This window comes from Perognathus longimembris, chromosome 11, assembly GCF_023159225.1.
Source record: "Perognathus longimembris pacificus isolate PPM17 chromosome 11, ASM2315922v1, whole genome shotgun sequence".
NCBI classification, from domain to species: Eukaryota; Metazoa; Chordata; class Mammalia; order Rodentia; family Heteromyidae; genus Perognathus; species Perognathus longimembris.
The window spans coordinates 50,295,957-50,312,480 of NC_063171.1; the positions used below are offsets into that span (position 1 = coordinate 50,295,957).

Here is a 16,524-nt window from a genome sequence, read left to right on the forward strand (position 1 = left end):
ACTTTTCCTCCTATATGGACACATATAAAAGATTTATAGTCAGCACTCTTCCCTTTTCTTTTTTGAAAGCTGAAGTATCCTACTTAAAAATAGGTCCTTAGCTTTTTTTTTACTGTTAGAAATTTTGGAGAAGCAAGGACAATGGTCCCTCCTGATGTTAGATCACTGAGATGCTACTTTCTGAGATGCCAGCCTCCAATTCCATATATCACAAAATAATAAATCGTGTCACACCAGCATTTAATGCATGTACACAGTGCATTAACTGTAACTGTAGTACATTTATTTGTGCTGGAGGAGACTTGAAAATGATTAAAAAATCAATACTTTGCTGTCAGAGAAGCAAGTGTTACGATGCATTTAAGTAGTTAATTGCAGAAGGCTCATAAAAGCTTCAAGTTTGGGTAGCAGGGATACCATAATTACAGTCCCAGCTCATACCTCTCATTAATGGTGGGCTGTAGCAACTGGCAGTCACTGTCATCCTTGCAACCATTTGGGCAATCTGGAAGTCATGGATCCACGGCCCTGGTTGCCTCTCGCTAGGGTGTTAGCTGTATATGAATATTTTAGTGGTGTTGAGAATGATTGTGAGTTTAGGCCTGGCTTATTCACCACGTCTACTGAAGTCCTCTAAGACTTGGAACCTTTAGGCGAAGCACATCTCTAAGTGATACTGGGTCAATAAACAGAAGCTAAGAAGTGAAGGAAAAAGTTATAAGGGCTCTTCTTGGCCTTCTCGAGGGCCCAGGGGATGGGTATGTCCTGCATCCCTTCGAGAAACATTTCATAAAAAATATTCAATCGGAGGATTTTGCCACTGGGGAGATCCTAGACATAACCCTATCTCTCATTCTCAAAAACGAGGAAGACTGACACAGAGAGATCAAATACAAGATCAGCCAGTATGTCATCAAAAGCTAGTTTAGAACCTAAAAGCTATCCTTTTGCTGGTTTGGGATACTCTGTGTGTGTCCTTCTCCAGAATGTGACAATAAATGGTCATTAAAGTCGGCTTGAGTGATCTCTTGAGTTTGTGGGAATTCTTCCCTTTTCTGAGCACTGAGTGGTGAGCAGTTGTAATACAGTAGTTGCTGAGACATCATCTCTTGGTCCTCAGGAAGCCTATATGTGCTCTGGCTCTACCATCATATGAAAGTGTCTTGACTTATGGTGTTTGGAAAATTATACTTCCTGCCACAAATCTTCATCTTTGAGAAAACTTCAAAATTATTTTCTACTGACAAAATGCCTAAAAATGTCAATCCCATGTTAATCTGCTCCATGAGTAGACATTTTTCTTTGTAATAGAAATTGGATGTTATTCTGAAATAAGAAATGACACAGCCATGTAATGTTCATAGACCACACATTCTTCCTTGAAAACAAATGATTAAAAAGACATGTACACCAGTAATAATGTCACAATTCTTCTGCCATGATGCACAAAACTCCACACGACATAAAATTTGCAAGAATAAATTTATTCATTATGATATGCTATTAATCAGATTATAAAGTAATAACGCTGCATGAAGAATACAGATTAGGACAGCATTTTTATAAAAGGACCCTATGAATATAAGAGATAGACTAGAGGTTGAGTTGCAGGGCTATTGAAAAAAATACAAGAACATTGCAATTTTGTTCCAAATAAAAACAAACATTCTATGGTATTCTTTGACATGATGGCTGTTAAAAATGTACTTCATGCTTTATACTTAATAAGGTTCTCTAAGCAAACAAAGACAGGTCTTGAATACAGATGAATGTAGTTCTTCTGCAATATGTCATTTGAAAGATGTGTTTTTATCTAGTAGCAATAGTTCCTTACATATTCATATTAAAATTTATTTCATAAAATCTAGGGTAATTATACATTTGTTTGATATGAGCAGTTATTGTTACAGCATTGCACTGAAAATTTAAACTCACAATGTATACAGTAAAAGAGACACAGATATAGATTTTAAGAAATTTATCTAAAATCTTGTCAGAATTGGAAATTAAACAACAGAATTTCATCTCTAAAAGTGAGCAGGACCCTTGCCATTATTCTATGTGATCTCCTAACTGATTCTTCTATAATTAAGAAATATATTTAGAACCTATTTATTTATATCTATAATTGCTTCAATAATCTGGCAAATATTTTTTGATTATCCTTGTCTCTCAGTCCTTTGGTCCCTTGGTGTCTCTGTCTGTTGGTCCAGGGAGGGTGAGGGGGGAAGGGGAGTAGGGTGGGGGGGAATGCTGTAGTTTAATTGATCCACAGCTTCACTTAGTTTTTCCTTCTAGTCTCAAAAGAACTTGGCAAAGGATAACACAATAGGGTGCTCACCTTTTCAAGCAAACTTGGTTGACTCTTCTATGTTAAACTCTACAGTACACCAGCGGGAGGAGTTCTTTTTCTACTTCCTCCTTTCTTTTTTTTGAAAAAGGATAAAATGTACATCATGCTTCAACTCATTCTCTGTAGGAGACTTCTTGAAAGCAGTCAAATTTCTTGGTGGCATAATTCCTTGTGAATTAAAAGACTATTTTACAACTTGTTAGAGTTTGAACAGTCAATGTTAATTTTAGTAGATGCTGAATGAAAGAATGCCCTTACTAATTGTAGGTATTTGCCAAATAAAAACAAATGTGTGATCTTGCTTTTATTTGGTAGTCTAGGTTTCCTTGTTTTGTTTTTCACTCTTAATTTATGATTTTTATTAAGAAGTGAATACACAATTGTGCTATCCTGGCAGAAAGGATTCTGAATTTGATTGTTGTACAAATAGCCTTCCTTGCCTTCATCCAGTGGGCCGTTTGAATACAGGAGTAGCAATTAATGAGGCCTTCAGGAAGAGGATGCTTTTTAAGCAGTGAAATTCTCTTGTTGATAAGACATACATGAGTTTTAGTCATGTTTTTTCTAAACTTTTGGCTAAAATGAAATGAATCTAGAACATTTTTAGCATTAGTGAAGTTTTGGGCTAGTACTGGGCTTTCTCATATTAAAAAAATATTCAGAGCCCTACGTCGGAGAATTCTAGAGAATCTTAAATCAGAAATTAAACAAACTCAAAAAGTAACAGGGGAGTTCAAAATAATATGTTTGTGTTTCTAAGAAACAAAAGAAGAAATTTGGAGTTTAAAAACAATCAGCATTTAATTAGACCTTCATTTGTATTTCTGAGCTCAACTAAAAAGAAAATCGGACAACTCTTTACCCCTCCCAAGTTCTTAAACAAGAATGGTCTGCTAAATTTTAATACAATGTTGGATTCCAAACACTGAAAACAATCTTACTGGAAGAAGTTCAATAACTCACTCTTTGTTTTTAGTTTAGATTATTTTGAAAGAGGATCATAGATTTTAGAATGAAATCTTTGAGAACTTAACAGTTAGTTGATTCTTGGTAAAAAACACGAAGAGAAATCATGCAGATTATTTCCAGATTCATCGTGTGTGTGTGTGTGTGTGTGTGTGTGTGTGTGTGTGCATTGTAGGTTTTAGTGATATTAGATGATCAGAATTGTAATTTTCCTTTTAAGCTGGTGAACTTTTTGCTCAATGCTGTTTTTTCTTTAATTAACATTAAAATAGAATCACAGCTAATTGTTTTCTAATTGTTTTTCTTTAGAAAGCCAGACTCTAACGGTAACTGACAGTTTTTCTCAGCTCTTTTAATGCAAATTTTCTTTCATGGTTTAAGGGTTTCAAATTATTTCATTTACATCATTGAGATTTATGTTTATTGAAACAGGCCTTAACTTTGCATGAGGCTATACTACACAAATGTAATTGAAAATCCACACACAGCCTTGGGGTGGGTATCCTTAGTAATATGGATGGCGATTATGACATTGGCCCCTATTTTTGTTTTCCCCTCTCAAAAGTAGCCCACATAGTTAAAATGTAAAAGAATCTCAGCCCACAAACTCAACTGCCTAAGAAAAAAAGAGCACTAAAATTTAGCCACTGTGTCTGATATCTCAGTTGTTTGTCTCATCCCCCTTTTAAGGGAATTAGAAGTAAGATCCAAATCACTGTTCCTCCGGGAACTTCCTAGGAATACCAAGGAATCACCAGTGCCTCAGCATCTGTAAGCATTCTAGGTCCAAATGGATCTGGAACTTGGAGGACATGGGCCCTTACCATTCCAAGTGCATCACCATCGCTGATGGTATGGTCACTTCAGGGTCAGTGACTCTCTTGGTCCTTTCAAGACCCTAACCACTATCCAGAATACATGTGTCTAGATCAGTATATATAAATACTGATCTATTTAAGACATTCTGTATCTACCTTCCAGAAAGAGATATACTTCTTCATTGTCTCAATTTATATCAAGCCTAGGAATTCAGAAAGATGACTTTCTTACCAAGGAAAATACAGATGGCAGATAACTCTATAATAAGATGCTTCACATCATATGTCATGTGAGAGGTGCAAATTTAAACAGGATGCCACTACACATCTAAAATATGAATAACTGACAACACCAAATGTTGATAAGGATGTGGAGCCACAGGAAACCTCCTTCATTGCTGGTGGGAATGTGATATGGTTAAGGCACTGTGGAAGATAACTGGGTAGTTTCACACACAACTTAACATGCTCTTACCATACCATTGAGTGATTGTGATCCATGATGTGTCAATGTAACATTGACACAAAAATTTGCATACACATGTTTTATGGTCAACTTATTATTAATTATCAAATTATGAATGTGACCAACACATTCTTCAGAAGATTGATGCATGAATTGTCCATATAATGGGATATTACTTAGTTATTGAAAGATTGGAATAATCTTCAGTGCATATTTCCAAGTGAAAGAAACCAATCTGAAAAAGATGCACACCATAGGATTCCATCTGTTCTGGAAAAAGGCAAAAAGCTGTGGGTATAGTAAAAAGATCTGTGATTTTCAGGGTTTCAGCATAGGGAATAGGTGGCTACCATAGTGAAAATATTCTATATGACATTATAATGTTGTAATGCTATAATGTTAGACATATGTAATTATATAATTGTCCAAGCCCACAGAACATGAAGCATGGATTCTGGTTGATAATGATGTGTCAGTGTAGATTCATTGATTGTAATATACCATTCTAGTGAAAGATGAATAAGAGGAAAGGTCATGTATTTGCAAGGGTTTGGCATATGTGGTAAAACTACATTTTTAAACTCACCAAGAATAAACATTACTGTTAAATGATCTTTAAAATGATGGTCTGCTTTAAAAGATAAATTATTGAACTTTTAAAATAAGTATCTAAGCAATTTATATGTCAATATGTTATCATATGATACATAATATTATATATTATCCAATATATATTTATATTTTATATATTAAATATATAATATATAAACCTAAAATTACATAGTATGTAATATATGATTTCATATATATCATGTGTTACATAATATAATATGTTGTGTAATTGTAAGTAATATGTTAACATGTTAATATTAATTTATTAAGTTTTTATATTAAATGTACATGAATTATTAAAATAATTGTTCAATAGTTGGCATGAATTAACAATAATTCACTCCTGCATAGTTCTTCTCAGGTCCTTTCTCTTTCTCTTTTTTCCTTAGCTAACCCCGCTCAATCATTTCTGTTATCTTCTCAGTCTCTATGATTTATAGCAACAAATTGACATCATGTCAACTCAACAGGATCTCTCCTCTGTCACCATGGTAGTCATGGGCTTCCATGTATCTAGGGGATTTTTGTAGCTTCAGAGAGCAGGGAGCTTCTCCTCAGGCTGGAGAAATTCTCCAAAGAAGAAGGCGAAGCATAAGCCCTTCGAGACCAGCATGTGCAGAACCTGGTCATTAGGACATCTTGTGGCTCAGTGGAACCACTCAGTGTACATCAGGAGTGACAACAGCCATCTATGGCATCTGCCATCAGTCCCCCCCAAATATTGAATTCTTTCTAAGAATAACTGTCATCTAAACATGAAAGTTTGGTGTTAAACATTTAGTAGGCATTTTCTTTCTTTCTTTCTTTCTTTTTCTTTTTTTTGACATTCCTGGGGCTTGTACTCAGGGCCTGAGCACTGTCCCTGGCTTCTTTTTGCTCAAGGCTAGCACCACTTGAACCACAGCACCACTTCTGTCCGTTTTCTGTATATGTGGCGCTGAGGAATTGAACCCAGGGCTTCATGTATATGAGGTAAGCACTCTTACCACTAGGCCATATCCCCAGCCCAGGCATTTTCAATTCTATGAGATGAACTCTATATTGTGGATTTATTTCTTAATTACTTTTTTTTGTTCCTTTCTTTATTTTTTCAAATTTTTATTATCAAACTGATGTACAGAGAGGTTACAGTTTCATAGTTAGGCATTGGATACATTTCTTGTACTGTTTGTTACCTTTCCCTCATACCCATCTCCCTCCTCCCCTTTTCCCTTTCCCCCCCTGAGGTGTTCAGTTCACTTACACCAAACAGTTTTGCAAGTATTGCTTTTGTAGTTGTTTGTCTTTTGTTACCCTGTGTCTCTCAAATTTTGGTATTCCCTTTCAATTTCCTAGTTCCAATACCAGTATACACGGTTTCCAATATACTCAGATAAGATTACAGAGATAGTGTAGGTACAACCACAGGAAGGTGATACAAGAACATCATCAATAATAGAAGCTCCAGATACACATGGGACATTGAAAGTAGTTACAACTGTGATATAACAATCGTTTCAATAACATGGAGTTCATTTCACTTAGCATCATCTTATGTGTTCATAAGGGTATAGCTATTGGGCTCTTGTGATGCTACTCTCTACTGTATCTTCCGCTCTTGTGACCACAACTTATTTGAGTTCTGAGGTGTGTGTCGGTATGAGTGACTAAGTATCCAGGGAGAAGCCAGATTCTTCAGTGTAACAAGTGTTTTCTAACATTCAGCACCTGCACGACTGAGGCCACCTGTGGCACAAGGCGTCAACAGTACCACGATGCATCTCAGGTGGCTCCCACCTGAAGAGGTCAATGGGCCTGCCCCTGTGTACCAGCTAGAGAGGAAAGAATCATCTCTGCCAGCTCCCACGGCTGCCATGATCAAAGGAATCCGCTTCATGGGAAATGCATATTGTAAATTCCCCAGCACCACTTTCCCCCTTGGTACAGACTTCACTGGTAAGCAAGCATTTTTGACACGCTTCATTTGTCAGATACTAAGCTCTAAGATGATGTCTATGATTTTGATATCATATTACCGTGGATGTTTCCCATCTCTATCTGTAGGAATCTTAATTCAACTCTTTTATAACTCCATGCCCTGATTGCGTCAATATATCCATCCATCCTTTTGGTATTTTTTTGGTATTCTGGTGGAGGCTGGGTGGGGGAGGAAGTGAGGCTAGTGGAGGAAAGAATGAAAAGAGAAGGAAGTGGAAAGACAGCCACATTGGATCAAAGCATGCACTCTCAGAGGCTCTCAGATGTTACTTTCTAAATGTGTCTCAGAATGTTATTCATGGAGTATAATGGGTGAGTAGACTTGAGAAACATCTCAAGGTATCTGAGATTCTCAAGGTGTACCAGGTCACTTAAGCAGGGAAAACAACAAGAACGACATGCTTTATTTTGGTTAATTTTTTTCTAACAAGCAGTTGAGGTATTTTCTCCCTTTCATTTCCTCATGAAATACTATTAATATTCCGGGTCTTATGGAAAGTCACCAAAAATTACTAATTCCAGAGAACATACACTTCTCTGGGCTAGGACTACGTTGAAGTAAATGAAGATCTTGCTTCATGCAAGAGATATAAAGACACTGAAAAACTCACTGTTAATATCAATGATACCTTAATGCAGTATTTTTTAAAATTTATTTTATTGTCAAATTAATGTACAGAGAGTTACAGTTAAATAACTTTCTAAGCTTCAGAATTTTCACTTGTAAAATACAGATAATAATGTTAACTTGCAAGAACCTTATAAAGGTATATTGAACCCAGATATGTAAAGCACACATCATAACACATGGAGGATTCTATCTTAATGCAGTATTTTTAAAAAATGAAAAATCAATACAAAACCACTCTTAAATCTTAAATCCACACAAAATATTAAAGGCAAGATTGAGTCCTGTATCTGTATCATTTGCCTCTTGATTTACTCTAATGTATATTACAGCAGACTGAAAACCAATGGTATCTATTTCTTACCATTCCTAGTAGTTCCATTCCAGTGTATTATGTAGAACTGTAATGACTCATCCATACTACACATTTACTTTTTTTTTTTTAACACAGGAGGTCAGAATAGTGGAACATACCTGTAATCCAGCTCAGCAAACAGAGATCAGGAGGATGAGTTTGATGACAGCCCAGACAATATTTAGCCAAGATACCATCTTAAAAACAAGCCCCATGAGAGGTATAAGTAGGAGGATAGAGGTGTAAAGTTAGCATAGGTAGGTAGATAGATAGATACATAGATGATAGATAGCTAGAATACAAAGTATAAAATATACATTGTTCTGTGGATTCCAAAAAGTATTTATTTAATTTATGAGAAAATCCTTTTTGTACCAAATGGATACTCTTTAAAATTTGACAGATGGACAATACAAAGAAATTTAAGCTCTGAAATAAAGTTCAATCATCATTGTTTTACTTTCATCTAAACTAGTATGTAATTTGCACCTTAGAAGTGCAAATTATTATATACTGCTGATATATGTTTGTAATGAATCATTTTAGCTGAGATATTGAGATTGATGGATGTTTAACTCTTAGTATCTGAAAAATCATTACTTCGTATTAGAAATTGCACCATTGAAGGCCCCTAAAACTCAACTTCTGCTTAATATTCTTATAATGGGGGGGAAAAGCTGGCATATAGAAAGGAAAGTGCCTGGCACACACCACTCATGCTTGTAATCCTAGCTACTCAGAAGGCTAAGAAATGAGAATGGAATGTTTGAAATCAGGCGGGGTAGGACAATCCATGGGAACTCTTACCTTCAACTAGCCAGCAGAATCCAGAAATAGAGGGGTGACTCAAGTTGTGGACTGAGCCTTGATCAAGAAAGCTAAGGGATAGTGCTCAGGTCCTGAATGCAAACCCCAGTACCAGAATAAATAAATAAATAATTTTAAAATGCACTGCTTAGAAAAACAACTTTTTTTTAAAATGAAAATAGAAATCACCTCCTCGGTACATTGGGCTCGTGATGTATTTCTTCCAGAAAAGCATATTTATTTTTATTTAGCTCAGTTTAGCTGTGGCAAGGATAGTGGCTTGAGTTTGCAAGCTGGCCAGCACACAGATTTTTGATGGGATCAACTATTGGTACAGCACTGAAAGACAGATTGGCTAGTCTACTACTAATAAACTATAAAGCCATCCTCACTATCTCCCTCGCAGGCTTATGGTGCAAAGGCCTGGGCAGATGCAGTTCTGGGACATTTTACAAAGCTGGCATTAAAAAAGTTAAGCCATCGATACCAAACTCACTAAACAAGATTCCTCTGTCTATAATAATCTCAGGCTTCACCAAATATATATCTCTTTGGAGCACAATACAGGAAGATAACTATTTTAACTGAACCATTTCCTGGATGGAGCTTTGGTGATTCCTGGAGAGTGAAAAAGTCTCAGCACACACCGGTCCATGGCAGCTTCACCTTGCTGTTAGTTTTAAGGCTGTGTTGGACTTTGAAAGTAACCAGGTCTGCTTCAAGGCATTGTTTGTATCCTTTGGCTTCATTGCCAGATTTGGATAAGTAATTTTTATTAAGGTGGGTCTTTACTAAACTACATTTTATCTAAATGATGCACCAGGAAAAGTTGTGAGACCAATGACTTAATAGCTTTCTTTTAAATTTGTATGATGCCTTCACGGAAATATGAGTGACAACCAGCAGCTCATGCAGGCATTCCTGCATATTCGTTGGGTCAATCACTATGTGCCCTAGAAGTATATATTCAAGGTTGTAGAAATAAGAGGAAATAGGATTCCTAAGCATGGCTTGCCCAGAGTACCACTACTGAAATTGATAGGTTGAATCATGAATTGAACTGTTGCTTTGAAGGCCAGGCAAAAGAACTCCTAAAGATTATTCTTGTATGCTTCTTTGTTTAGAAAGTCTCATTATAATTTAAGTCATCCCCTCAGCACTTTATGCTTTAGGGCAAGCCAAGGACCATGATCCTCTTATCTCTCTTTCTACCTTTTACAAAACTGAGATTAGACTAGATCATCACTCCCAGCTTTAAAGACTCTTAAGTGATAAATTGCAAAATACAAAAAAATTAATGCATTCCAACAGATGAGAAATCGTTGTCATCCAAATGTTTCTTACCCAATACTTGTTGGATTTATTGCTCAGTCCATTTATAGATAACCAACAGTAAATAGTGTTGTTATTATTTATTTATTTATGTGTCCCCAGAGATATTGGATATTATTTTTTTCATAGCAATAAAAATCTCAAAGTTTTTGTGGAAGGTAAACTATGTGTGGAATACTGATTTAACTCATGTTTCTTCATATTTTATGGTGATTTCACATGCTTAGAGAAATCTAGTGAGCAAATCCCAGAAATCTCTAATATGATGAATTCTATGTTGAAAGTTAATAATTTTCAGACACACTAAGATGTCCTTTATATTGAATTATGCTTTTCAAATCTCCAGTGTTAGCCAGAATGATTCCTGAAATATGAATGGAAATATCAATCTGCATTCAAAGACAAATATATGATATTGTATATCATTATACATTTGTGTGCATGGAAATATGTGGTATTTCCCTCATCCATGACTGGATTTGATTTGTAGGTATGTTTGTACACAGAAAGTTTTCTTATAAATTATTGTCAGTGTAGTACTCAAAAGGAAGTCTTGTACAGCTTACTTCTCTTTGATATTTTGCCTTACAGGATATAAAGAAAATAACTCAATCACATCTGCTAAATTATTAAGATAAATATTATCTTTGAGTAAAAGAGTGAACCAGATGAAGTCTTTTTTTGCACCTGCTCTATTTTTTTGTGCAATTATTCTTTCCAAACTGTAATTTACAGAATATGTTACAGTAACAGTCATTTTCACCATAGTATAAATTTAATAGTATGTTTCCCTCTTTTCTATATGATTAAGAATGAGAAATTTCAAAGTAAATTTGTAAATAAGTTTTTAAAGTCTGTATTCATACTTTTAGCTAGTAATCACAAAAGAAGCACTTAATCTTGTATTGCTTCAGTTTCCTTTGCCTTAATATTAAGATAATAAGGCAACCATATTAAAAATCTAGCAGGGAGGTGATGATTTAGACAAATACTTAGTGAAATTTTGGCTTGCCACACAGGTTACTTAGCACCTATTAACATTAACTACTAGTTATTAATCATTTAACAAATATTCTTTTAAGTGCCTACTATGACACAAGAGTTTTTGCTAAGTGAGAGTGTTCATCAATTGATGGAACCAATATTCTCTCTTTTAATTAGCATACATTTGTGATTTGAGGGTTTTTTTCTGTTAATTCATTTTGACTGAAACTTACTATTCACTTATACTTACAACACTTGGTTAAGTGTTACATCTGTAGTAATAGTAAATATTCTATATTAAGAGGTTATACTTAATGTTGTTTATTGAAAACAGCTTCTGAATCTCTAATATTGTCTCTAATATTGGTTATCAATGAGGTGGAATGTTATATTGTATGAACAGAACTTTGAGTCTCTCCAGTCCAAATCCTTTGAATACAGAATATGTAAGTAGCTTCCAAAGTTCAAACTTGAGATTGTTTCTCAAGTCTTGTTCTTGGGTTGTATCAGTGGGTACAATGAAGCCACATGTTCAACTATACTTCATGATCTTATAATTAGAAACCATGTAAGCACCATGGAGAAATAGTTCCCTGACTACATGGATTCATACGGTACTTCTGTCCTCCAAAACTCAGAAAAGAAATAAGCTATTCCCTTCCTTGTTGCTGAATTGGCTACCATTGTAGTTCTGGAGAAAAGAAAATCATGCTGTTTTTATAAGGAATACAGAGTAAATCTACTTGATTTGCACAAGTTTAATTCATGCCATGCAATACTAGTAATTCACATAGAAACCTGGTTAAAAAAAAAAATCTGCCACTAGCATACTGCTCAGAGAGGCACACTAAAGGTGACCCTCTGTCTCCTTGTCTCCTATCCCCCATCCACCATGAGCAAAAGTACGTTTGTGATCATTTGGAGGAAAGTTTGACTATTGTAGCATCTAGATGCCAATCACAACAGCCTTTTAAACTGCCTTTTCTGGTGACCCTGCCCAGAAATCAGCAAGTGCCTTTGGGGAGATCTTTGTAGCCAGCCACTGGGGAGATGAGCACACATGTGCACCTGGATGTAATTTCCTTTTATTTGTCTTCACGAGAAATGTGATTACTGATGTTGAATATCTTGCAGATGAGAACTGTACAGTTTCCTCATAATAATGCTGTTCAAGGACACTAAATGATTGTCATTCATTTTTGTCTCAGTATCCACTTTGCTCCAAATGGCTAAATTCAAAAGCATTAGGAAGCAAAAAGTACAATTAATTATTGAGGTATAAAAAGGGAAATGTGCCTCCTTCCAAATCAATATTCTTTAAAAGCATATATTTTATATCTGTTACTATTTGGTATTTGTGCTTTGTGGCTATTTTTTTTTCATAATTTTAGTGAATTGGGACATGTAAGTACTTCATTAAAAAGAAAGCTGATTATAAGCAGTAATAGTAGAGAAAGAAGTAGGGCAAACTTTTCCAGATAGACTAATTAGTAAGAGCATATTAATTCTGACCTTCAACACCCTTGGTTTCCCAGTATTTGTTTTCCTTGGTGTTGGAGCAAGTATTGTTGCCAGGAAATGCTTTTTAAAATAAAAAGAGCAAAAACAACAAAACAAACCCTAAGTCTTACCAAGTCAGATTGAAATCCTAAGTTTTGCTTAACCTTAACCTTAGACTTGGGACATAGTTATAAAAAAAAAAAAACACCACCAAATATATGAGTCTATTTCATGACTTAATAATTTCCCCTGCCAGCATTAAGGAGACAAGCAAAGAAATGCAAGTATGAGACCAGTTATCAATGTGTAGGGGAAATAAGACAAGGATAAGCATTAAATGTATTTCTGCCATTCTACCTAGTAGAGTCCATTTGCATAGACAGAAAAGGAACAGGGCCCAAATGTATCTCTTCTATAATGACCAAATTCAGACCAACCAATGGCAACTAGGAAGGTTGAGAGTAGACATGATGAACATCTAGTTTTTGCTACAGTTAGTAGTTAATGTGTAGAGGTGTTCAGTAGATAGATGTAGGTAAATATTTAGGAAAGACCTTCAGATGACACTGATGGAAAAGGAGGATTCATTGGTCAAATTTCTCAGTAAGGCAGTATTATGTATTTTTTTTGACCTTTGCACTGTAATGAAATTCATTTGAAATATATTTCTATAATGTTGCTTGAAATATTGAGTAGAGGTATCCTGTAAACTGAATTGTCATTGACCAGTCATTGACCTCTTAGAACAGTATTTTCAAGGAAACAGTTTTAGTTATCTGAAAACACTCAGTTAATCAACTTCAGGTCCCTGACTGTTACATTTTTTTTTTTTTACTATTAAACAACAACATACCATTATCTGGCACACAAACTACACATCTTCATGTAGTACACTCAAGTGATACTCATGAACAAATGTTTTCTGCCACATCCCCAGTTTTTCTTGACAATCTCAAAGATTGTTCTTGCTTAAATTGCCCAGTGCCTTTCCATCTACCAAATTAGGCACTCTAGAATAATCTTCAAGCCTTCACTGTTGATACAAAGCCTACACTGTTGATACTATTGATAAATCATGGTGATGTCCTACATTACTTAACACAGATTAATTTTTGTTCCCTTTCCATCCTGGTGAAATGGGCAGAAAGTGAAAACTCTGAGAAGTAAAAAGAACCATGAGGGTTAGCAGGGGTAAGCTAGTAGAACAAGCACCATGAAGAGGAATACTTTTTTATTTCACTTCATATTTTGTACATATTTTCTTGTCAAAAATTTAAAATATTTAAAGACTTGTAGGTAGCTATTTTCATATTATGATAAATACAACCCTCATCAAAGAGTTTTGATTAAGGTGAATTTCATTTCCAATCAAAGGATTCCTGTAGAATCATTGTCAAAACACTGCATCTTTAAAACTGATTCTCGTCGTTTGAAGATTTGTTTTCGGAGATCACATAGTGAAGAAATTTCAGAAAATATTACGTAGGTTACATTTAAAGCACAAGTAGATGGATAGATGGATGGATGGTAGATTTTGAAGAAAAAACAAACATGGTCCTCCTTCCTTTCTTTGAAGACATAGCTATGTCTGACTTGTCTTTGACTGAAGTGCAATCTCAGAGGGGAAGCATTGAGCCGAGGCATTGAGGAAGAAGAGAAGGAGAGAAGTCCCTCTGAGCTTGTTATTCTTTTTTTTTTTTTTTTTTTTTTTTTTGGCCAGTCCTGGGCCTTGCACTCAGGGACTGAGCACTGTCCCTGGCTTCTTCCCGCTCAAGGCTAGCACTCTGCCACTTGAGCCACAGCGCCGCTTCTGGCCGTTTTCTGTATATGTGGTGCTGGGGAATCGAACCTAGGGCCTCGTGTATCCGAGGCAGGCACTCTTGCCACTAGGCTATATCCCCAGCCCCTGAGCTTGTTATTCTTGATACTGGTGGATGTACTATTTCCAGAAAGAAAGAATATTTTATAAACACAGAGAAAGACATATAGGAAATTTTTAGGAATGATGTGATGACCTACCATTCCACAGAGGTAGAAGATTAAAAAGCAATATGGGTACTTCTTCCTCCACTTCTCTTTGGTTTCTTCCCATGAGCCATTTCTCCCTTCTGAGTTTGGCCAATGATATAGATATTATTCACTGTCTGAGACAGAATCCTGGGAAATGACCTCGTAGAATAGTATTTCACAGTTCCTTGTGGTCAACAATTTTTCGTCCTCTGCATGTTCTTCATTACAGCTCTTAGAAATACTTGTTTTTCTGGAGCTATTATCCAGATCTATGCTTGGGGCTCTTTGTATTCTTTCTTGTTATCTTGTTTAAAAATTTTCAGTAGTTTCCCCCATGAGATACTCAGCACAAGCTCTTCTCTGCTTACCTTTCAGCCTCACCTCTCCACCCATGTGATTTTCTGGCTTACTGCCCAGCTATTTGACAATCTTTCAATCCAACTATTTATTCATTGTCTGTGAATTAAATGATCTCAGATGCCCAGATTTGTGAAAATGCTGTCTTAGCTGTTATGCCTTTTTCTACTTACAAGTTATTCTCTTTCTTTCTAACCTGATGAGTTACTACTCATAAATAAGATGGGAATTCAGTCATTCTACTAAGTAGGCTCTGAGCAGCGACCACCTCCCCTCTATAATAAATCTGGATTGGGGACTCTGCAATGTATAACGACTTAAATGAAGAGTTTCTACATTTTATCCCTTATATATTGCATGAAATTGAAATTGGTAGTTCACTTCTCCATGTCCCAAAGACTGAAACTGTGACTGTCATCTTGACAATTGTAACATTCGTGCCTTGAACAACATGTGAAAAATACCAGCGTTCAACAAATACTTGCTAAATAAAGACCAAAGTTAGTAAATGATACTAAAGAAAAATCCACCAGAAAGATTGTTTCACTATGAGAATTGCTTAATGGTGAAATTTACTATTTTCTTGAACATAGTACGCATTTTTTAATTTTTTATTTTTTGCCAGTCCTGGGCCTTGGACTCAGGGCCTAAGCACTGCCCCTGGCTTCTCTTTGCTCAAGGCTATCACTCTGCCACTTGAGCCACAGTGCCACTTCTGGCCGTTTTCTATATATGTGGTGCTGAGCAATCAAACCTAGGGCTTCATGTATACAAGTCAAGCACTCTTGCCACTAGGCCATATTCCCAGCCCATAGTATGCATTTTTGAAAGTTACCTTTTAAGAAATATCGAGGGTTTACCATGACACCAAATGTATTGGTTTCCATTGGCCTTACAGGTAGAAGAGAATATATTTAAAATGCATAGAAGTAGAGATAAAAATAGAGTCTTGTACATGATCTTTAGCTTCAGTGTTAGATCTAGTCAGGGCTTATTTTTTTGCTCCAATACAGTTCTTGTATTGGTTTGCTAGAAACAAGTTGCAACTAGTCTATTAGATATAAGATCCCCTTAGGCTTATTAAATTGTGAGGTTAATGAATATTTTGACACTTCTACCTATTCATATCATTAGGCCTTATTGCAATAGGTTTAAGATGACAGTCATAATAAACATATACAGTCGATAAAAAGCACTTTTAATCTTGAAAGTGCTTTATAAGCAACGATGACCAATGCAATGGATGGATTAACAGCATCATACTGATTGGATCCCATTTCAAGGGCAACCAAGGTACTGATGCCATGGGTGCCCAGATTATAATTAAGTTTTTAACACAAAGAACAGTCCAAGGCTGAC

At 35.7% G+C, this 16,524-nt stretch overlaps 1 protein-coding gene across 1 annotated transcript in view; it reads left to right on the top strand.

Moving 5' to 3' along the window:
* The window catches only part of Ush2a (usherin), a 618,626-nt gene that overhangs the window by 181,237 nt on the left and 420,865 nt on the right, over window positions 1-16,524 (top strand). Inside the window, exon 20 of the mRNA XM_048356772.1 lies at window positions 6,920-7,150. Within this exon, the coding sequence (XP_048212729.1) occupies window positions 6,920-7,150 (231 nt within the window). The remainder of the gene's footprint in view (window positions 1-6,919; window positions 7,151-16,524) is intronic.